We start from the raw sequence: 22,363 nt of genomic DNA on the forward strand, positions 1-22,363 counted from the left end.
CTAGATCCAGATCTAAATCCAGGGGCTGAGTGATGAAAGATAGGCAGTATGAATCCAAAAATACTGTGCAGTGATATTGATTGAACTGCTTGTGTGTGCACAGCACACTACTCTAAGATGAAAATGTGTTTTGCAGCTGTATTTTGTAGGAATTTGCATGTAGAATTATTGCATAGATTTTTAATGTGTAGGTCATGCCAGTGGATGTTATGTCTTGCTTTCACTTGTATATCAGCATTTAGAGTCTTAGCAACATAAATGTTTTCAAGTTTTGTATGTTAGTTATTCATGTAGTGATTTTGTTGATAGAGTTGTTTAGGTTTAAAATATTGTGGGCATAAGGAACTTCATGTAGAGGGTTTGTCAACAACCTCCCTGAAATGGCACAGTAATGTGATGCAATTTGTCAGTCTTCATGAGAACTTATTCTCACATCAGTTTCAACAGAAGGCAACATCAGTCATTCCTTTGATAGGTGTGTATTGACGTGGACAACTTCGGCTATGGACTTAGGACATCCACAACGCCCTCCACCAAGCTACAACCAGGCTGTGGCTCTTCACCCGCCAGGTAAATATATTTTCTTAGCTTACATTGGCCTTTATGTGCTTGGATTCCTGTGCATGGTGTTCCAGACAACAGCAGTTTTCACAGAATCTAGGGCATCTGACATGCCAAGTCATGAGGACTAGTGCTGAAACTGCTTACATATGTGCTGTTTGATGTCAAAAACATGTTGGTTGGGGCCTCAAAATGGTACAGTTATGTGCCAAGGTGTGTCATTTTCTTTTCCTGATATCACCCCCCTGGTGTCCTGTTGTTCCAATTGGCACACTGGTGGTGACATTTGGTTGGCTGGTGATTAACTCTCAGATCAGTTTCAAGTCAAGGATGTAGATGAGGTCTCAGTGTGAGCATGCCAGGGGTCTTCTACCATGGCCATCCAACTTCCACAACTGCTTCAATGAGCTCGGGTGTCAAAAATGTCATCCACTGTTAAGACTGGTGATGTCTGGTTTTGTTTTGGCACTGCCTTTTCACAAGTAGTTTTGTGTTTTGATTGCTGTACAACTTCTGCTTTTGCTGCTCATATCTGGCCATGCCAAGAGTATCACAAAAGATACTCCCCTGAACAATTATGACCTGGGCAGTCACATGTTTTACTTTTGATGGCAGATACATCTGTGCCGCTTTCCTTATTATTTGTGAAATTCCATGGCTTTAGGATCATTGCTTGATTAGAACTGATTGCTAGGCTTAATGTTACCCCTGAAATGATTTTGCCTTTAGCAGTGTTTCTGTTGTTGCTGTTTTAGTGGTGTGTCTTAGTAGATCATTGGACGTCTGGGTTGGCTTTGCTGCAGTATTTCAGGCATCAATTGCAGATTGGTAAGAATCAAGGATGTGTAATCAACATGGAGTGTCTTCTTGAAGTGGCTTCATGCCTCAGCAAATGCCTGCCATGGCATCAGATGTGTCATGAAGGCAGTATGGCCTGCCACCATGCTCGCATAGTATGGCATGGCCCATCACCATGTTGACATAGCATGGTATGGCCTGTTGCCATGTTCACATAGCACAATATGGCCTATTGCCATGTTCACATAGTATGGCATGGCCTCTGACCATGTTCATGTAATGTGGTGTGGCCTGCTGTCATGTTCACATAGTGTCATGTGGCCTGTTGTAATGTTCACATAGCACATTGTGGCTGGTTGCTATGTGAACATAATGCAGTGTGGCCTGTCACCATGTTCACAGCACAGTATGGCCTGTCACCATGTTCACAGCACAGTGTGGCCTGTCACCATGTTCACATAGTATGACATGGCCTGCCACCATGTTCACATAGCGCAGTGTGGCCTGCTGCCATGTTCACACAGCTTGGTGTGTGGTAGTGCCCATGCAATGGTGGTCCCTTGTCTGCCGCAGGCGTGCGCACTGTGAGCGGTAGCGTCACCATGTTCACAGCACAGTGTGGCCTGTCACCATGTTCACATAGTATGACATGGCCTGCCACCATGTTCACATAGCGCGGTGTGGCCTGCCGCCATGTTCACACAGCTTGGTGTGTGGTAGTGCCCATGCAATGGTGGTCCCTTGTCTGCCGCAGGCGTGCGCACTGTGAGCGGTAGCGACACGGACGTGTCCACCTCAGCCGAGAACCTGACGCACGAGGAGAAGTATGTTCTCAGTCACACAGAGCGCCAGGATCCCCAGGTCAGTGGAGGCCTGGTGTCACTCATGCCTGCTTACATGCCTATCACTCAGCAGGCGTCTGGTAAGTGCGGTTTGCTTCCACATAGTGCATCTTTCGTGGATCCAGACCCGTGCTTCCACTACGTCCCAGCGTCATACTTTCTTTGTATGCCAACTTACCAGCCATTTTCTGTCGGTAGGAATGACGGAAAGTATTGGTCGCGTCTGTGTATATTTTTGCGGGCGGAGTAAAAACAGCTCATGAGGAAATGGCCGGGTTCAAATGGATTCTTACATTCGTGTTTGTTTGCTTGCATCCCAACGTAAAATCGCACGTGGCTGTACCGAAGCTCATGAAGGCAATGGAGCAAGGTCTGACTGTCCTCTGGTTCCAGGGTGAAGAGAATTTAGTGAAGACTGCCTTAGCAGGGACGGATTTCACGACCCCCGTAGGAGCGATGGAGTGGGCTAAGAGGTGTGTAACATTCACTAAAGGTTTCTGAAAGAACAGCGCAGTCACTACTGGTAGCAATCTGTGTATGTGTATGTTTGCTGTCGTGACGTTATCGGACGAGACAGTTGTTAACATGGTATACTCAATGTGCGACAACGACCCTTCAATGGATCTTGCACGCGTTGCCCGTCTGTTGATCATCACCCGTCGCACCGACCTGGAACGCTTGCCATCGTTCCATGCTTTACGCCAGTCGCCGTGTGACGTCATGTGTCGCCGCTCACGCCGACGTCATCGGGTCGTCACGCGTCCCGTCCGCCGCCAGTGTGGAGAAGGCGCTGAAGCGGCCGATGGCGCCGCCCACCGGCCGGCCGCCGCCGCAGTACCCGCGCCCGGGCGCCGCCGCCGCCGCCGCTGCCGCCGCCGTCTCCGGCCAGATGCACTACAACAGCCTGGAGCGGCTGCTGCGCGAGCCGCCGCACGTCAATGGAAAGGAGGTGCGGCCGCCGCTGGCTGGCGAGCGCGCGCGCTGTGGTGTGTGGTGGAGCCGTCTGTGTGGCGCAGGTAGAGCCATCTTTGGCGGGGCGACGGAGCCGGCGCCCCGCCTGAGATGGACGTCAGATGCTCTCCAGCATCTGACGTCTGTCGCAGCACTCCAAAATTCATCCAGTGTGGTGTCCAGAATGTAAATATAAATTAGCGCTCCCAAAATCTTGCTTTCCTGGCGGTCTATGCACGCAATTTGTTGGAGCTAATCTTTCGCCCTTTGACCCTGAATCCAGACATTGACATGCCCGACCTATTTGTCAAGCCTGAGGCGCTTAGATGCCGGGTTGATTGCCATCTGGTGCAATGCTGGTTGACTGTTTCTGAGCAAGAGGAGGGGTAACATGCATTGAACCCTAAGCCAGAATACAGTAACGTGAAAAGATGCTGACATTTCGGCCACCGAAGCGGCCGTATGTTGACAAGCAGGTCTGTCGGCACGGTCTGCTGGGGCGGTGGTGCGTTGTGTCTTGTTAAAACACTTGGAACTATTTATGGGGCAGCTTGTCTCCACCGGTTGTCACGCTGTCGTGGAATATTACACCCGCCTTCCGTTATGGGTGTCACGTGCCAGTCGTCACAGTCCCGAGTCGATAGTGCGCCAGCCGCCGGTCGGCCGGCAGCTGGCGCACTATCGTTGACAGTGCGCCAGCTGCCAGTCGGCCGGCAGCTGGTGCGCTACCATTGACAGTGCGCCAGCTGCCAGCCGGCCGGTAGCTGGTGCGATACCGTCCGTTGAGCGGGTGGCGCACCGCAGTCGGAGCAGTCTATGGCTGCACTGCTGTCTAGTTGGCCGTAGTGCGTCTGCCCCGTCTGTCGGTGGCCGTTCTTGATTCGTGTGTTGTTTCGGGGTGGTGACGTCCTTCAGGTGATAAGCTGAGTGCCCGCTGATGGTCGGCTGAGGTTCGCTGATGGTACGCTGACCACCCGCCTTCGGACGTCTCTAAGTCTCCTAAGACTCCTCTCTGATGACTCATGATAACCGGCTTTTGGTCCGCTGATGAATGGCCGACTGTTAGTACGCTGGCGACCCGCTGATGACCGGCTGTTAGTTTGCTGATGACCGACTGTAAGTTTTTTAATGACCCACTGATGACCGGCTGTCGGTTGATGACCGGCGGTGACCCGCGGTCGGTCTTGCGCCGCCCGGCTGACGGTCCGGTGTTCCCCATCCAGACGAAGCCGGCAGGCGGCGCGCTCAGCGACAAGTCCAACTCGTCGTCGTCGAGCCAGCTGGCGCCCGCCGAGGCCGGTGCCGGGTACGAGGCGGCGGCGGCGGCGGCCGGCGCCCGCACCGACAAGTCGTCCATATCGCGCTCCCAGCCGGACCTGAACCGCGGCGGTGACCCGCTCCGGTGAGCGCGGTGGCGCCGCGCGCTGTACACGCCGACTGATCATGGCTTAAACGAATTGTTTCTACTTATCTGATAGTGTGAGGTATTACCTTTAACAGATGTACTGAAGATGCTCGTGGGCAGATGTTCGCGAGCGTAGACATTCGTAACTGATAGTGTGCGTATCGCAGACGTTTGTTAGCGCAAATGACCGTAACGGTTAATGTACGTGCAGCAATTATTCGCACCACAGATGCTCGTACGTTCAAAGGTGCGTCGATGCCAACGTACGTTTTGCACCGTAAATTTCTATTAATGCCCAATGTTCATTTAGCGAATGCTCGCAGAAGCAAATGTTGTGCGTGCACACATAAAGAGACAGACATGCGCTTCTGGCAAAGTTTTGTCAAGCCGATTCAACTTTTTTGCGTGCATGCTTGAGCGTTTGCGATTTGTGCATGCGTACACTAGCCTTAACGAACACCCGCGTCACGAACATTGCAACTACGAACATTTGCGGATAATATCATTATCATGCGGATAGCTGCGGTTCGAACATCTGCGATACGACCAGCTGGCGTACGTTGGCGTTTGCGAATGCCTGATGGTGACTTCTCAAGAGCGCCCAACGCTTCCGCTACGGCTCCGTGCTGCGCGGTTTTGTGCGCCTGTGAGCCGCCTGGCTGTCTGCAGCGGGTGCGGGACGTTTGAAGGAAGCCGTGTACCGCAGCAGACCCCCGGGGCAGTACTGAGAGCCCCCCGAGCGGCGGGTGCGGGACGTTCGACCTGAGCTGTGTGCCGCGGCAGACCCCCGGGCCTCCCGAGCGGTGGGTGCGGGACGTTTGACCTGAGCTGTGTGCCGCGGCAGACCCCCGGGCCAATACCGAGAGCCCCCCGACTACGTGGCTGCCAATGCCAACGAGATGATGCAGATTCTCATGCTGGAGAACTCGACCCTGAAGCAGGAGATCGAAATGTACCAGAGGAAGGTGCAGAAACTACAGAAGGTGAGCGCGATCTTAAGTATGCTCACGCATATGGGCTATTTGGATTGCATGTTGGTGGTCTCTGCGCTCTTCAAAGACGCTTTGAAAACCTTGAAATGCTTCGTTCGTAAGGAGGCTTAATTGAATTGGCTTGGAGTGGTCTTCCTGGCTTTTCGGGAATCATTACGTTGCAGGTTGTATTTTCCTATCGTAGAAAAAATGAAATCGTGTTAACCTTTTTTGTCGTGATGTGTTCAGATAGGCAAGTTAGCTTTACATGCAAATTGCGCCTTGCAGGCCCGCAGTTAAGACATGTCCGCCGATGTCGGCCGTGTTCCTCAGTCGGGAATTGGAATGTGATCAAATTTGTGTCCGGAGAATGCAACCCTTGTCGTGAGATGGTATGGTGCTACCAAAGTCGAAGCGAAATGTGGAAGATGGCGCGCAACCGAATCCAAATCCCGAGCCGTTGCTTAAAAACAAACCGAAGTCGGCTTCGTCGCGATGCCTGGTCACCATTATAGCCGTGGCCCTCTAATGCCTTCCTCAGCAGCACTTCGTGGTGCCAAACCGCAGACATCACGAATGCACGCATGACACCCCAGTGGTTCTCAGCATCAGCATCACACCCCAGTGATGTTCGGTGCCAGCATCACGCGTCATCCCCGGTGATCGCCGGTGGTGTGCGCGCCCCTGGCTCGCCTGACCGGCCGGCCGTGTCTCCGCCAGTTCGCACGCGAGCTGGAGAAGCTGCAATCCGACTACGACGACCTGGTGGAGACGTGCCGCCGGCGCGAGCAGCTGGAGTACCTGGCGCGCCAGAAACTGACGTCCGAGGTGCGACGCGCCACCGACCTCAACAACAGCCTCTCCAGCCAGCTGGACACCTCCAAGCTGGACGAGGACAAGAAGCAGACGGACCGACGCGAGCTGCTCATCCAGCAGCTGGTTACGCAAAGTACGTCGCCGGCGCGCGCCGGCCGACCAGCTGTCTGCTAGCTGCCAGCTTGGTGATCTCGGTCGCGGTCCCCTCGTGCCATTGTGCGCTGGTTGCGGGCAAGTTGATTCTGTGCGGGTGAAACCAGTGTGGTTTTCCGTCTTAAGAAGTGATATTATTGAAACTGCTCGGCTATTCTCATCAACGCTCGGTTGTTTCAATGTGTCGATGATGGCTCAATATGGACTCCAGTGTGTCGATGATGGCTCAATATGGACTCCAGTGTGTCGATGATGGCTCAATATGGACTCCAGTGTGTCGATGATGGCTCAATATGGACTCCAGGGTCATATTCCATCGAGTAGCACCGATGTAGCCTGTCTGGTGGATAGTCTATTGTGATAAGTTCGCGTACACTGTCCATTAACTGGCGGTTATGCCACCTTGCATATTCGCGTCATTCGGTGGCGGTCGCTGCGCGCCTGTGTGCCCGCTGGGCCCGTCACGCCCTGAGGCTCGCCGCTGTGCCGGCAGACAAGGAGCTGCAGGCGGTGAAGGAGCGCCAGGAGATCGAGCTGACGGCGCAGCGCGCCACGCTGCAGGAGCAGCGCCAGTACATCGACATCCTGGACACGGCGCTCACCAAGGCGCAGGAGAACGTGGTCCGCGTCGAGAAGGAGCACGCCGAGCGGGTCAGTGGGCGGCGCTGCGGCGCTGAGGCCAGCTGGGCACGCTGCTGACGGCCCGTGGTGAGGGCGGGCCGGCCGCACCTCACGCCTAACTCGCGTCATGTTCTCGGCTGAAAAACAGCTCTATGGTGTTTTGTCTAGATCTGGTGGTGGTGTGGAGCTGGAGGACGTGTCGACTGCCGGTGGCTATGCAGCGCCCAATCGTCTAGGTCTCGTCCGCATGGGATGGGGCGGGTATTTGGTGGGTTTTAAGGTACAAAATGGAACACCATAAAGTGCAGCTTGCCCCCGATAAGCCAACTGACCACTGATGGTGTCGGCTGGCCGCGTCTGACCGCGCCGCGCGTGCACAGCTGCAGACGCAGTACGTGGACCGGGCGACGTTCGTGGAGCGCGTGGCGCAGCTGCAGCGGGCGCTCACGTCCTGCCAGCTGGCCACCGACCGGCGCGAGGCGGCGCACAAGAAGATCCGCACCGACCTCGAGCGCGAGATCGCCGACTTGAAGGCGGCCGTCGCTGGCAAACAGGTCAGCATGGCTGCCGCTGCTGTATGGAGGCGGCTCCGGGGCTGGGGTGGGGACGGCTTGAGTGCTGGGATGGGGGTGGAGACGGCTCCTGATCTGGGGGAGATGGCTCCTGGGCTTGGGTGGGGACGGCTCCTGGACGGGTGTGGGGTGGGAGCGGCTCCATGGCTGAGGTGGACACGGCTACAGCGCTGGTGAGGGGACGGCTCCTGAGCTGGGGTGGAGACGGCTCCTGGACGGGTGTGGGGTGGGGGCGGCTCCATGGCTGAGGTGGACACGGCTACAGCGCTGGTGAGGGGACGGCTCCTGAGCTGGGGTGGGGACGGCTCCTGGACGGGTGTGGGGTGGGGGCGGCTCCATGGCTGAGGTGGGCACGGCTACAGCGCTGGTGAGGGGACGGCTCCTGGGCTTGGTTGGGGTCGGCTCCAGGGTTGAGGTAGAGTCTTCCTGGGCTGGGGTCGCCTGGTCCAGAGCTGGGGCGGGTGGATATGTCTCCAAGGCTGGGGGAAGATGCAGTGCCGGTGCTTCTGGGCATTGCCCAAGTCAGCTCTGCGGGCGGGGACTAACCTGGAGCTGACAACTGCAAGCGATGTCTGTAGATTGTTACAATTCCAGATATCGAGAACTGAACATGGTCTATAATGTCGCGTCATTCCGGTCTGTGTCACTTTTCCATCCACAGTTGCCGACTGCGAGTGGCTGTGGCGTGGTCGGCCCGTTTTTCACCTCCATTTCTCTGGCGCCCAGGGCGACGATAACGGCAACCCGCAGCAGTCGGAGCTGGCCGACATGCGGCAGAAGCTGCGCGACGCGCACGAGCGCACGCTGCTGCTGGAGACGGAGCTGGCGCACTGCCAGCAGAAGTTCGTGGACAGCACGCGGGACAGGTGCGTCCCGGCGCTGGCGGCCGCTCCCAGCCTCGCATGGCCTCAGTCGGTCAGCTGTGCAGCGGCAGCAGTCGGTGTTGTGCTGGTGTGGTCGCTTGGCTGGCGTTGGTACGAGCGCTGCGGTGCGGACGGTGCGCCACCGTGGCGCCGGTCAGTGGCGGCGGTGGCGCGGCGCGGCGCGGCGGACGCTGCGGCCCCACGCGGCGGCTGCGGGGATTTTTGCGAAGACGTGGTGGTGCCCTGCCTCAAGTGGCAACGGAGACATCCTCTGCCGCGCTTTTTCCTTCGCGACTGGCCTGGTGCGGAGTATCCGGACCAGCTGGGATGCGTGCTGCGTGAAAACCACGATCGCACTGAGTTAATCGCGCCCAGCGGCGCGCGCTGTTTGCGAGCGGGATCATTGATCGCGCCTGCCAAATGAATGGATCGTCGCCAGATTTCGGTCGGCACGCTCGCCGCCGACTGGTTCATCCGAGAGGCAGGAATCAGGAGTCAGCCGATGCAGTCCGTGCCGGAGACGCACGCCACCGTGCGGGCCCTGTCCCGCCTCCCCCCGACATGGCCGCCGCCGTGCGTGGGCCACGCGCTCCGCCGCCGCCCGCCCCGCCGCCGCACGCCGCAGCACGACACCTGCACGCGCTGGCGCATGTCCCGGCCGCGCCCGTGCGCCCGCCTGATGGCCAGCGGTGTGTGTGTGGTTCTAGTGAGCTGATGCTGGAGCGGTCGGTGGCCCACCTGGAGCCGGGCTCTCTGCACCTCTCCGGTTCGCACCCCTCGCTCGAGGAGAGGTGAGAGTGGCGGAGGCGCGCGGCGGCTGCTGCAGAGGCGGCCGCTGGCAGACGCTGGCTGGCTGACGTCGGGTGGAAGCGTGAGCCGTGCCGCTGCGGTGCTGTGAATAGCGATATGAGAATGCATATAATATGGATGTGTCAGTGTCTTTTTTACGTGTAGATGTCGCCCACATATCGAATCCCCCATCAGGTTTGTACGTGGTGCACGTTGATTCTATTGACTGCAGTTTTCGTTTGAAATGATCGCTGAACGGTAGCAACATGGTTGTTTAATAAGTACAAAGAGGTGTTCAGTATGAAAAGCGATAGTAACACGGTGTGTGTTCGCTGAAATTAAGCCCGTCAATTTACCCTTAACCCTTCAGGAAATTGCAAAATGCTGACCTTTACCAAAGTAACGAAGATGACGTTTGGTTGCGATGCTGGTCCGTGCTGTGGGATGTGGTACTAATTCGCTGCCTGACTGTGCTGAGCTACGGCCGAGTCTTCAGAGCGGACGGAGAGCCACTGTATACCGAGGCTCCGGGGTCTGTTCGGCCGTTCCACCGCGTCGACGGAAGAGGGGACGGATTTGGTGTCAGCCGCCTGGGCTGGGGAAAAGACGCCGGTTGCCGAACCGTCCGGCGGGGTGCTGTGTCTGGGGAGGGGACATCCCCGGGTTAGCCACCGCCGTGCTGTGCTTGCGGCAGGTGCTGTGTCTGAGGAGGGAGCACCTCCCCCCCCCCCCCTCCCGGGTCAGCGGCTGCCGCGCTGTATTGGCGGCAGTTGCTGTGTCTGGGGAGAGAACGCTCCAGTCCCGTAGTGTCGGGTGGCTCCACCTGACGCCGCCAGCTGACACGCTAGACCGGGGCCCGACAGGGTGCTGGGGCTGGAGGCCCGGCTGGTGGAGAAGGACGCCATGATCCGCGCGCTGCAGAAGCACGCGCTGGAGGTGCCGGCCATCCTGCGCAACCCGCACAGCCGCCAGAGCAGCCTGCAGTCGCTGGCCGGCATGAACGCCTCCAGGTGAGCCGCCTCCACATCGGGCCGACGCTCGGGGCGCCTTACCAGCCGCGGCCTTCCGCCAGACCAACGCTCGGGGAACCTTACCGACCACAGCCTTCCACCGGACCGACGCTGGGAAAATGACACCATCTACATTCAAAGCGCCAATAAAGGCATTTCTACCGCCTCACCCCACTTTCCTCCTAAAATTGAAAAGCGGTCTAGCCCCCTGCTGAAAAGAAAACTGCAATTCTGTGCTCGGCAGGGTTCAGGGCTCCTATGCCGAGTGATAGACCTCTAATTTACCAGGAGGTACGGTTAAACGTCAGAGAAGCAATCATTGTCAGTACTCGGCGCTCCATGCTGTGCTTATGATAACGACGTGTCTCCATAAGTTCTCAGAAATGCATCGTGGACTTCCTGTCTGCCTTTATTCCATTGGACTTTCCGTCTTTGACTTTGCTATTTTAACTTATCCTTGTTGACTTTTAGTCCTTGAGCCTTTTCCATTCGATTGCTGTCCCCATCGACTTTTCTCCCTGTCGACTTTTTGCCGTTCGACTTTTTCCATTCGCTTTTGTGTCTTGCCGCCGTTGGATGCTGCTGCCGCGGTGACGGGGTCCCCTGACGGTCTGTTGGTTTCCAGCTACGGCGTGAGTCAGCACGGCTACTCGAGCTCCGTGTACAGCAGCAGCCCGGGCCGACCGCCCGGCTCCACCAATGCCGGCTCCATGATCAACATGAGCCGGCTGCACACAGGTCAGTGTCCAATTCTAGAATTGTTCGGCGGAACAGGAGCTGGCTGAACAGAGGTCACTGTCCCCCTCCGGTCCCGCTCAGGTCAACAGGAGCTGGGTGCACAGAGGTCAGTGTCCCCCTCCGGCCCCGCTCAGGTCAACAGGAGCTGGGTGCACAGAGGTCAGTGCGTCCCTCCGCTGCTGTTGCGATTAACATTTAGCGACTGAGTCGCTACCGCCGGCCGCAACGGAGGCTCAGTCTGTCCCTGCGGTCATGAGGTACCGGTCAGATGGTTCGGTCCGGCGGCCTGTTGTCGGCAGCTGATGCCGTCCTGTCCGCCCACAGTCGGCCTGACTAATGCAGTCTGCGCCGTGCGCCCACCGGCCAGCGGGCGGTGGCCCGGCTCACATACCCACCTCCCACCCGCGTGCTTGTGAGCCTTGTGAGAGCGGGCAGCGGAGACAGGCAGCCGGGCTTCTGGACCAGGCGTAAGGCGGTGCGGTCACTCCACTCATGTGTGTAGGTGCTCAGCGTTTTAGGCGCATATGCCAAGGGCGCCAGGTGAACACAACAAAGTCCTGATCACTCTGGCGATAGGAAATTTTGGCACTTTTTGCAGAGGCTGTTTTATGTCATGTGTTGCCCCCGGGTGTGTAAATTATACGTCTCTCCGTCGTCCGACTCTTGAGATATTACAAAAACGGCTGAATTTTCTGGAACCGGGCTGTTAGGTGCGCCTGTCCCATTGCTGGATTCGGCCGTCAGATGTCGCCAGTTGCCTTGGGAATCAGCAGGCATTGATAATTCGAGTTGCACGTGCCGGTTTATCTCATCATAACACGTAATACGCATCAGTCCGGGAGTGATTTTCTAAGCATGGTATTTGCGTACGGTCTGCGCGTGATTTTTCTTAAAACCAGCTGGAGCATCTGCACTTGTTCACTGGCAACGCAAATTAGCACAATAACCATATTCCACGACGGCTACTAGAAGTGAGATTTTGCCATCCAACGTCGACATTTATTCCCCTTTGTTAAAGGTGGTAGTGTGCGTGCGTCACTGCCTGGCAGTTTTTGCAAATGGATCACTCACTATTTTCACACAACTTCAGGCCAATGTGCCTTTGGGTTCGATACGCGTTGCACGTGCGTGCGCCGCACGTTTTCCCCTCAAGGCACGGTTATTTGCCGGCTGGGGTGTCGCATCAGGCCGGTAGGCTGTAGCACGCGCGCTTAAGTCAATTTCGAGCGATGGTCAGAATTGTTCAAGTGAAGGGCATTTCAGCTTAGCGTTTACGGCAAATAAAGACATGCAATCCACCGGCCTTGGGTTAAGTTATTTGTTACCATTATGTTTCTTCACGGCTTAATTTCCCGTCTTGCCCATCGTGTTAACGCAATAAATGCGCGACCTTTGGAAACATGTACAGCCCGCTCTACTTACAGATTTCAACGCAAGTGGCACCGTGTTCTTGTAGTATGGAGCAGTCATCTATTTGACAATTCCCTGCAAGCGTTCAGGACGCCACGCTTGTCTTGGTACTAAATCATTCACTATCGAAACGTCCACGCCCCGCTACGTCAATTATAAACTGGAAGACAAATGGTTACCAATAACATGAAACGTTTCTGTGCTGAGCATATGGCGCAGGTTTCTTTTAAACGATGTTCCATTAGTGCTGCTAAATGCCGCGTTCCATAGGGATGATTCTGGTGTCCAGATGGACACATGTTGCGGAAATGCTTCAAGCGTATTCCCTTTAGTCAGCTACAGTGAATGGTAAGGCGTTGCAAGAGTCGACATTGTATTGATGTTGAGCACTGCGGTGCTTTTGTAATCTTTCCCAGCTGGGTCGTTAGTGTGACCTAAACGAGCCGGCCTTGTACCTGCCATCAATGCCGCCCACTGGGGGGTCGACGGTCGGCACTTAGTACTTATTAGGCAACGTCAGCTGGCTGCTGTTGTATGATGAATCAGTGGACGGCGGCCGTTCGGCCACGCCGCTGGGATGGGCTCGCCCCCTCCCTCCCGGTGCGGCCCGGCCGGTGACGCGGCCGGGGCGTCCAGCAGCTGTTGGGTCCGGCGCGCCCTGTCGCAACCGGCGGCCGGCCGCTGGCGGAGGTGGCGGCCGGCTCTTGACGGCGCCACTGGGCCGCTGGCGGAGGTGGCGGCCGGCCCTGGAGGGCGCCGTCCGGCCGCTCTGCCGGCCTGACGAGCGGCCGGCCGCCCGCTCTGAGCCCCGGCCGCGGCTGGACGCACTATGGAGGGGATGCGCCGCTGACTGCCGTGACGCCATCCGTCCGGGGCGATGGCGTCGCTGACTGCCGTCGCGACGCCATTCTGGACGGAGGTGGCGGGGATGTGGCAGGGACACTGATGAACCATGCCGTTTAGCGTCAACACACTTGTGCTTCGGCTCCGTGCATTTGTTGCGCTTTCAGGCGCATGCGCGCCTGCCAGATCGGGTGTAGACCGCCCTGATGGATTGTTACCAGTTACATGCGCCGCGCGATTTGTCTGCGACTACTGTGTGGTGTTGATGAGTCCGCGCTGTTGACCTGCTATCGTCCTAAGCGGCATGTGCATGTGCCAAAGCCATTTGCTGGAGATTACTTTGTCACCTATCAGGTCAGGTCAGGTCAGGTCAGGTTAGGATGACCGTGTTAGGTCGTGAGACTCCCGCCGGTTGGGAGCCCCACGGATGGAGTCGCACTGCCACGCACTGTCTCAGCTTGGTATGTCGATAGCGAATTCATAGGATGTGTCTTGCGTCAGCGGCGTATGAATACGCCAGAAAATAGGCTGCCGTTTGACGGCTGCGTCGGTGTCGTGTTGTCGTGTGACATGAAGCGCCGCCGGCGCTGCCCCGAGGCTCGCATTGCGCCGGTACAGCCGCTCTGTCCGTGCCCTGACCGGACGCCGCCGCGCCGTTGCAGTGACGAGCACGCCGATGACGTCAGAGCCGCGTCACGCCGTCTCCATGGCGACGCTCGGCGCCGACATCTCGCTGCTCAACTCGAGCCTGGCGGCGGCGACCGTCTCGGCAACGGCGCCCAGCACGGCGGGGCCGGCGCCGACGCCGGCGCCGGCGCCCGCTGCCGCCGGCTTCGCCACCGACTCCGGCGCCTCCATACTGCAGGCGCTGCAGAAGGACCGCGAGGTTTTCCCCGAACACTATTGGCACGTCTGACGGCCGCTAGGGTTCCCTCGCGCGGCGGCGGTGCCGGCCGGCTGCCCGGCCGCCCCCGCCAAACGAACGCGGCCTTTGTCAGACGCTAGACGCTAGGATAACCAAAGTTGCTACTCGCCGTGATAATCCTATTCATTAGCGTTAGTCGACGTCCTGTGCGCTGTCGTGGTGTGTGTGTGGCCGTCCCGGCGGCGGCGGCGCCTTGCTTGTGTTCTGGCCGGGTCCCGTCTTCGTGGGGCGTCTGATCTGACCCTTCTACTGGTGACCCGGGCCGGGCCGCACTCCTCGAGAGGAGCTGGACTGGTGAGGTCCGTCCGGGAACCCACGGCACTTGCTGGTACACAGAGGCATTCTGGTGTGATTTTGCACGCGATGGCAGATGTGGCAGGCTGAAGTGCATTCATGCTTGTTCTTGTCAATCAGAAGTTTTTGCCAGTTTAACGAAATTTTTGTCCTTGGTCATTTTTCATCGAAACTACACTGTCGATGTCTGCCAAATGTAGCAAGTCTTCAGAGCCCTTCTAGCGCAACGCAATGGAGAGCAATGCCAAATCCTGAGTTAGTCTGTTTTTTTTCGCCAAACATCGTCTGTTCGATGCGCGTGGCATTGACATCGAAGCAGGGTGAGATTAGTTCTTAAGTTTGATGTTTACAGTAGCTGTCCAACAGTGTTAAAGCTGCCACCAATGCAGTCTTAAATATTGGTAAAAGTCAGCACGGATTTAGCGCTCATTTCACTGTTTTGGTCCCTCCACCAACTACCGTTTCGGATTAGCGACTTCGTATCGCATTGGTTAAGACACGAATGGCTACTCCGTGGCGCACGCGGGGCGACCTGTTTCTGATTTGCGTTAAGTTGACACTCGTTGCGTTTTGCACGACCAGATCTTCCTAAAGAGCTTAAATGTTGGGAGAGCGTCTAAGGTAGCCGGCGTTGTACGCCACTGCTCACCAGGCCCAGCTATGGACTGTTGCGCGTTCCCGCCACGTGCGGCCGCGCCGGCGTGTTTGTCACCGGGCCTCTGAGTGGCGCCCCGCCCGCGCGCGCCGACCGCTGTCCGTCCAGGTGCGCCGGCGCCGCGCTGCGCCGCGGCCGCCGTGCGACCGCGAGCGCGGCAGGCACGCCCCGGGGCCGCCGCCGGCCCGACTGGGCAGCGTCCTCCCCTGTGCCTGCCTTCCACTCCACGTGCCTAGACATTTTCTAACCCGTTCGGATGTGGCATGGTCAGTGGCTGTACTCCAGTGGGTCGGCGCGCATGCGCAGACCGACCGCGGCCGGACGCCCAGCGCCCGGTGCCACCCTTGTGGCGGCGGTTTCTTGCTTAGTGTCACAGTGTGTCGCGGTGTTGACGTGCCCGACCGTTGGCCGTGAGCGTATGCCAAAGCGACCTTGGCGCAGTTTTTGTGGAGCGACCGAGCTGCCATCTCTTCGCGACAATATGTAGTGCCAGTTGTGCTTTCCTCCGCCAGAGTAACTGCATTTATGGCGGGACGTCGGTGTTTGGAGGAAACCAGGCTTCCAGTCCGTCGCGGCGTTCTCGCCGAATCTGTTGGCAGCGGGTCTGCCCCTTGTGTTGCCCGCCTGTGAGTGATGTAACCGATGAGCTGACCATGTCTTTTCTGTCCTGTCCCTCGTCGGCGCCGAGCCGACATTGGTGCCTAACTTTAGAAATAAATAGCGTCGATGTTTTTACTGTTGTTCTGATATTGTCGGCTCTTGATCGTCAGAGAGGTTCATTTGCTGACTGCCAGCATGAGCTATGCTGTTTTGATGATACGAAGCTGTGTATTTCTGGGCGCGATGTCTCTCCCAGCGCAGCCGAAAACTGTTTTTGGATCGTTGCATCACATACACCACATAGCTGCTACTTTAGTTTATTTCTTTTTTAGGTCAATTTCCCCGAAGTTAAGTTTGCCACTTTACTGTAGTTACCTTACTTAAGCGCATGGACTTCTCATCGTATTCGCTGTGTGAGGCCTGGTCTCGGCTACTTAGTCGACTTGCGTAGGCTACGGTGTCAAGCCAAACAGACATGGTCAATCTCTCAGTCTCCCATTAAAACCTCAAAGGCGGCGACCTTGGTCAGACCAACCTAATGCCCATGTCTCCACGCACCATTGCTCTTACGGACACGATGAGAGAACGTCTAGGGTCGAGTGAATTTAAGCCTCGGAGCCTAGGCCTCCAGTCAGATGGTTGCAGTGTGGTATAGTGTGTTGTTAGTGCGCGCGCCTGCGGCCAACCTCTGGAGGGGGGGGGGGGGGGGTCTATCGACCGCGGCGATCAGCGGTCGCCAGGACGCCGGTCTGTTGATGGCGGGGATGCAATGGCAATGGTTAATTTACGCGGCGACTTTGAAACTGCCCCACAGCCGTAGGGTACTGACGCGGCCTTAAAAGAGTCCAAACGAGAAATGTGCAGTTTCGATTGATCCCCCCCCCCCCCTCTATAAAAAAACAATTGCTGTTTGCGGTCTATGATCGGTCAATATTGCTGCGGAAACGGAATGTGTATGAGCGAAACCCCCACCCCTCGCTCCCAGGAAGTCTGACCATTCGCGTTTAACACGGGAAATTTCCTCTCGTCTGGTTACAGTGCCACTGAACCCAATGTGTAGCAGATGACGTGAACTGATCGGTGCGCTTCTCTCGGTGCGTACCCATCTGTATCCGTCCGGGAGAAGTAACAGCAGCATGGGCAGATGCTGGCCCGTTCCGTTCTGCGTGCGCTCGTTGCGACGCTTCGGATGACGTCACATCTGGAGCAGATGACGTGTCGGCCGGCCGGAGCCTTGCCGGCGGCGCGCCATCTGTCGCGATCTGGCGCGCGTGCCGCTGACGTAATCTGACGACAGTTAGTCACCCTCGGTAATCGCTGTTTTGCACTGCGCAAGACACAGCGCGGCTCCGGATGAAGTGAGCGGCGGTCGGCGCGCGGGGTGGCGCCTTTGTTGGCGCCAGTCAGCCACATGGCGCGCCACTCGGGCCGCATCGTGGGAACGCCACCCGCCGCGCGTCAGCGTCCGGCCGGGACGGCGCCACTCTCCACCAGCGCGCGATCGAGAGCAGCGAGCGGGGAGGCGTTTTCCGACGCAGGAATGATGACGCGTTGAGGAACGAAGTTGAGGAACGAACGATTCGGGTCGTCAGTCTACCGAGCTTAGTTGGCAACAGCGGGCGGCAGAACTACGGCAGGATCAGGACGACGGCAGCACAGTAACATCCCAGAAAACATCTTGGTGTAGGCTTCGACGTAGCTCAAATAACGTACTTCCCTGAGAGTTTAAGCTGCACCTTTGTTGCGTTTGTTTCATCCTCGTAAATCCTCTCAAAGGTTGTCACTAATGCTCCAAACTTCTCGTGCTCTTCGACTATACATTCAACCACGCCTTCTCAGTGTGTTCTTCTTCTTCTTCTCTTCTTCTTCTCAGTGTGTGTGTTGCACCCTCCTCAGTGTGTGAACGTGGAAGGAAGCACTGAAATGCTTTTGGATCGGAACTAAAAGTGCACCAGCCTTGCTGTCAGTGCCGTCGCAACCCACGCCCCTGTGGCGAGCTGACCTTATCACCCTTGCCCACATTGGTCAAAGCTGACCGATGCAACTCGTCAAAATATGAAAAACGTGATTGGCTGGTGAACGGTTACGACCGGCAACGAATACCACCACTGGTTGAATGGCAACGGTCAGCAGACCGTGAATCACCCACACAATGGTCGGCACACAGAAAGTCCCTGCCATTCACCCATGTCAGTGCCGGTCCGGCTCGTCGCGGCACTGCCGCCGCAGCCAGGGGAACAATGACAGCGTACCTGGTGGTGACCCTGCACGACCCTGTGGCGATCGGCCGTGCTCGGCAGCTCCTGACCAGCTCTCTGGCATCGGCCGGCTTTCCATGACATGCCCGGCTAGAACCGCCAACCGCGAACGGCGCGTGTCCGGGGACGCCGAAGTTTTCAGCTTCGTTTTCTTCCCATGTTGAGTCGTGTTTTCATTAGATTTTTGTCAATGGAATTCAGTAATTAAAGCCCACGGCATTGTCGCACAGTTAGATTCGTGTATTGTATAACATTTCTAGGAAAATAAGCCGCACATATTTCGTAGACTAGCTTGCCAAAATACTCAGCGTCATACACGCGAAAGAGAAGTCATACTTGCTTAAGTTAACACTCATATTAGATCCGTATGTTGTAATGACAAGCAAACCATACGACCGTCCGCTTCAAAGAGCTTTAAATATTACACGGCGTGGTAATGCTTCACTGGCTGACACCGCCCCGCTCGCTAGCTTGAAAGACACAATCACCCGTCGACCACAGTCAATCCCTCGAGGCTCGGCTGGCCGCCGCGCCCGCCCTGCCACCTAGCGGTGACCGGGCGCGGCCTGTTTGGCGATGGGCGGCGCCCGGTAGTTCCTGACGACCAGGTCGGTGCCGATGAGCCGGCCCAGGCGCGTCCACCACGGGCCGTAGCCGCCCGGCGGCGGCGGCGGATAGCCGTACGCCGCTCTAATGTGCTGTCGGGATGAACAGGTAGACCTGTATCAGAAGGAGGGCAGACAAGGTCATGCAGGGGTGCGCCACCCCATCACCGGCCGCTGTGCGATCAACACGGCACTCATCGTCGCGCGCGAGGGCCCTGTGCAGGGTGGAAAAGACGCGAAGGCTACGCGTGTCACCTTGAAGCCTTTACACGCAAATCCGGTTTCCCTTTGCACGCAAATTCGGAATTAGCAAACGAAGGGAAGATGGGAATGGTGGTAAACATGCAAATGATAGTGGATTTAGTCGGCATCGTCTTTCCCCTGCTAAGCCATGAGGGTCAACAGCCATAGTTTTGTTTTATTTTGGGTACATGTCTAAACATACTTTAGTTGTAACCATGAACCTTTTACTCCATTCTTTGCAAAATAGTAGCTTGAACACTGCAGGAATGCACATGCTTTAGTCATAAGATACATGCGAGTGTGAAGTTTGAGCTGTGGATATGAAATGAGTGTTTATAAACTCAAAAGTATAATTTAGCATAGCAGTTACAGATAGTTCGGCATTTTCCGCACTATCCAACAAAAAGCGACATGCTAAAGGATGCGTGGTAAGTTCTAGGGAATCGGCATGCACACTTGGAAAGTTCGTCTGCAAGCCCCAAAACTACAGTTCGGCTAGCTTCAGGAGTCGAAACTGGGATGACGATATGAGAACAAGATGGGACCAGACAAGAGCGAATCTGAAAAGCTGAGCCAAAACACTGCGCAACTTTTGCATAGCTGCACCGAAACAGACACAAGGATTACACAACATTTACTGTAGTGAGACCAAGTAATGTGTGCAAAGTGCCGATTGACGTCAATGATGCATTACAATGAGTGTCAACTGACACACAGTGCACACATCATGAGCGCGCTAGGCGGGAGGAGACCGTGCGTGTTCTCTTCACGCCATTGCTCTAGTGTGGCAAGAACAAGCCCGTGGAGGATGCACCGCGCGCGCCTGGAACAGCGTGTGACTAATGCGTCTTACGGCGATTGGCGCGGCTTCTAATGAATGACGCGCCGGACAGCTGAATGTGTGGACACGTGCTGACACCATACACCTCCCATGGCGTCATCGCCGCAAACTAATGAACACGGCGCTGATTGACAGGCGTGACGGGATGCGCGTCACGCGCGAGAGCGTGACGGGCGGCGCGGGATGCACCGACGGTGATGACCTCAGCGGTCGCACGCGCCCGCCAATGACCCGTCGCGTGCGACGCCGTTACGTCGGCCGTGTCGCCTATGCCAGTCGCCCGTGACGGCCATTTCAGGGTGCGCATCACATCTGCGGTCTTCAACGAGCCATTTCCGGCGCCGATTGTGGTTGGGGACGGCGTGACGCCAGCCCAGCATCCAGCCTCGAGCCCGCAACATGGCACGGGGGCGGGCGGGCGCTCTGTATAGCTGGGCTGTGGTACCGCTCTCGTCGTGTGACGAGCGCATGGCGCGCGCCGGTCGGTAGCGCGAGCACCGCCGGACGACGTGGGAGAGCCGGCTGGCTGAGGGCGGCCACAACAAGACCGGTTGGACGAGCTGGGGCGCCACCGGTCGGTCCTGTGCCCGTGAGCGCGAGCCCGTGTGTCTCGCTATAATTTGTGCGTACATACTCGGGGGCATTCACGCACGTGGTGCGCTGTTCTGCGCATCGCTGCGCGCGTTTCTCCGAGTGAGCGTTTCTGAACGGCCTGCCATTGTTCCTTGCTGTACGAATGTCTTTCTGTGTGCCTGCATACGGCAGGGGTACAAGTGTTCTCGCGTGTAGGCAATCTGTGCGTCTCAGCAACAGGGACACGAAGTGTCCCCGTGAGCGTGATCAGACCTATCCGTTCGCCGCGCCGCCGGGCGCCTGTACCTCCCCGCGCGAAGCCGACCCCGCCGAGGAAACACTCACCGAGGCGCCAGTGAGCCTACCCGCGGAACCGACCGCGCCGAGGGGAGCACTCACCGCAGAGCTGGGCCTTCCGTTAAAGTGCGGCGTCGCCAGCAGGCCGGGCAGGTAGTGGCCGGGCGCGTACGCCGGCCGCACGGTCGGACTGCGGCCGTGCACGCCCGCATGGCCGTAGCTTGCCGTGCTCGCTGCGTCCGACACGTAGCCCAGCTGGCTCTTGAGGCCGTGCGCGAAGCCCCAGGAGCCCTTGAGTGGCAGCGCCCCGTCGGCGTACGGCATCGGCGCCGGCGACTTGTACGGCATGTACTCAATCTCGTAGCCGGACGCCGGCTTCTTGGTCGCCTCGTACGTGGGAGGCACGTACTTATGGTCGTCTGGCCCTTCGTACGTGACGTGCTTGGGCAGGGCGGGCGCGTGCTTGGCCTTGTGCGCCACCGGGCCCAAGTAGCTGCGACTTGGCGCATACACTGGCGCCGCGTAGCCGGACTTGGGGGCGTGGTATGCTGGCTCCGGGGCCTTGTAGTCGGGCTTGGGTGCGTGGTACACTGGCTCCGGGGCCTTGTAGTCGGGCTTGGGTGCGTGGTATGCTGGCTCCGGGGCCTTGTAGTCGGGCTTGGGGGCGTGGTATGCTGGCTCCGGGGCCTTGTAGTCGGGCTTGGGTGCGTGGTACGCTGGCTCCGGGGCCTTGTAGTCGGGCTTGGGTGCGTGGTACTGCTGGCTCCGGGGCCTTGTAGTCGGGCTTGGGTGCGTGGTACGCTGGCTCCGGGGCCTTGTATTCGGGCTTGGGTGCGTGGTACGCTGGCTCCGGGGCCTTGTAGTCGGGCTTGGGGGCGTGATACTCAGGTTTCGGAGCATGGTATTCTGGTTCTGGAGCGTGATACTCAGGTTTCGGAGCGTGATACTCCGGTTCAGGAGCGTGATATTCAGGTTCAGGAGCGTGGTAATCAGGTTTAGGAGCGTGATATTCAGGTTCAGGAGCGTGATAGTCAGGTTCAGGGGCGTGATATTCAGGCTCGGGGGCATGATACTCGGGTTTTGGAGCATGGTACTCCGGCTCAGGAGAGTGATACTCGGGTTTCGGAGCATGGTAATCAGGTTCAGGGGCGTGATACTCGGGTTTAGGAGCGTGATAATTGGGTTCCGGTGCATGATACTCAGGCTCTGGGGCGTGATACTCAGGCTTTGGTGCATGGTACTCAGGCTCAGGGGCGTGATATTCGGGTTTTGGAGCGTGGTACTCAGGCTCAGGAGCATGGTACTCAGGTTTTGGAGCATGGTACTCAGGTTCAGGTGCGTGATACTCAGGTTCTGGAGCATGGTACTCAGGCTCAGAGGCGTGATACTCGGCTTTAGGAGCGTGATATTCGGGTTTCGGTGCATGGTACTCCGGCTCAGGGGCGTGATACTCAGATTTTGGAGCATGATACTCGGGCTCAGGGGCGTGATACTTAGGTTTAGGAGCGTGATATTCAGGTTCAGGAGCGTGATAGTCAGGTTTAGGAGCGTGATACTCAGGTTCGGGGGCATGATAATCGGGTTTCGGAGCATGGTACTCCGGCTCAGGAGCATGGTACTCGGGTTTCGGAGCATGGTACTCAGGCTCGGGAGCATGGTAGTCGGGTTTTGGAGCATGATACTCCGGCTCAGGAGCGTGATACTCGGGTTCGTGATAGTCAGGAGCAGC

The 22,363-nt window shown here is 57.4% G+C and overlaps 2 protein-coding genes across 2 annotated transcripts; one reads left to right on the top strand and one right to left on the bottom strand.

Annotated features, from left to right (window-relative positions):
• Nucleotides 1–897: 897 nt before the first annotated feature.
• Nucleotides 898–13,540, top strand: LOC119096702 (angiomotin-like protein 1). Its single transcript, XM_037219597.1, has 14 exons — nucleotides 898–910; nucleotides 2,114–2,220; nucleotides 3,091–3,150; nucleotides 4,376–4,447; nucleotides 4,523–4,554; nucleotides 5,402–5,540; nucleotides 6,249–6,477; nucleotides 6,991–7,148; nucleotides 7,598–7,672; nucleotides 8,417–8,556; nucleotides 9,261–9,344; nucleotides 10,206–10,352; nucleotides 10,978–11,090; nucleotides 13,530–13,540. The coding sequence occupies exons 1-14, from the start codon at nucleotides 898–900 to the stop codon at nucleotides 13,538–13,540; spliced, it is 1,380 nt and encodes a 459-aa protein (XP_037075492.1).
• A 4,761-nt stretch (nucleotides 13,541–18,301) lies between these two features.
• LOC119096703 (extensin) lies at nucleotides 18,302–21,702 on the bottom strand. Its single transcript, XM_037219598.1, has 3 exons — nucleotides 21,491–21,702; nucleotides 20,737–21,448; nucleotides 18,302–18,773 (listed from the first exon to the last, which is right to left on the bottom strand). Exons 1-3 carry the CDS (start codon nucleotides 21,700–21,702, stop codon nucleotides 18,621–18,623), a joined length of 1,077 nt encoding a protein of 358 aa, XP_037075493.1. The 3' UTR covers nucleotides 18,302–18,620.
• Between the last annotated feature and the right edge of the window lie 661 nt (nucleotides 21,703–22,363).

The sequence above is a fragment of the Pollicipes pollicipes genome, unplaced genomic scaffold (genome assembly GCF_011947565.3).
Source record: "Pollicipes pollicipes isolate AB1234 unplaced genomic scaffold, Ppol_2.1 Scaffold_4295;HRSCAF=5057_pilon_pilon_pilon, whole genome shotgun sequence".
Taxonomy (NCBI): domain Eukaryota; kingdom Metazoa; phylum Arthropoda; class Thecostraca; order Pollicipedomorpha; family Pollicipedidae; genus Pollicipes; species Pollicipes pollicipes.

What these genes read in the sequence shown, in the direction of transcription:
- LOC119096702 (XM_037219597.1), top strand. An exon ending in GCCAGCTGGCGCCCGCCGAG is followed by an intron (nt 4,448 to 4,522) that starts GCCGGTGCCGGG and finishes TCGCGCTCCCAG; the next exon opens with CCGGACCTGAACCGCGGCGG. An exon ending in GTGGACAGCACGCGGGACAG is followed by an intron (nt 8,557 to 9,260) that starts GTGCGTCCCGGC and finishes GTGTGGTTCTAG; the next exon opens with TGAGCTGATGCTGGAGCGGT.
- LOC119096703 (XM_037219598.1), bottom strand. Translation starts at nt 21,702, where the DNA reads ATGCCCCCGAGCCTGAATATCACGCCCCTGAACCTGACTATCACGCTC. An exon ending in CCCCCAAGCCCGACTACAAG is followed by an intron (nt 21,449 to 21,490) that starts GCCCCGGAGCCA and finishes CCCGAATACAAG; the next exon opens with GCCCCGGAGCCAGCGTACCA. An exon ending in ACGGAAGGCCCAGCTCTGCG is followed by an intron (nt 18,774 to 20,736) that starts GTGAGTGCTCCC and finishes TCATCCCGACAG; the next exon opens with CACATTAGAGCGGCGTACGG.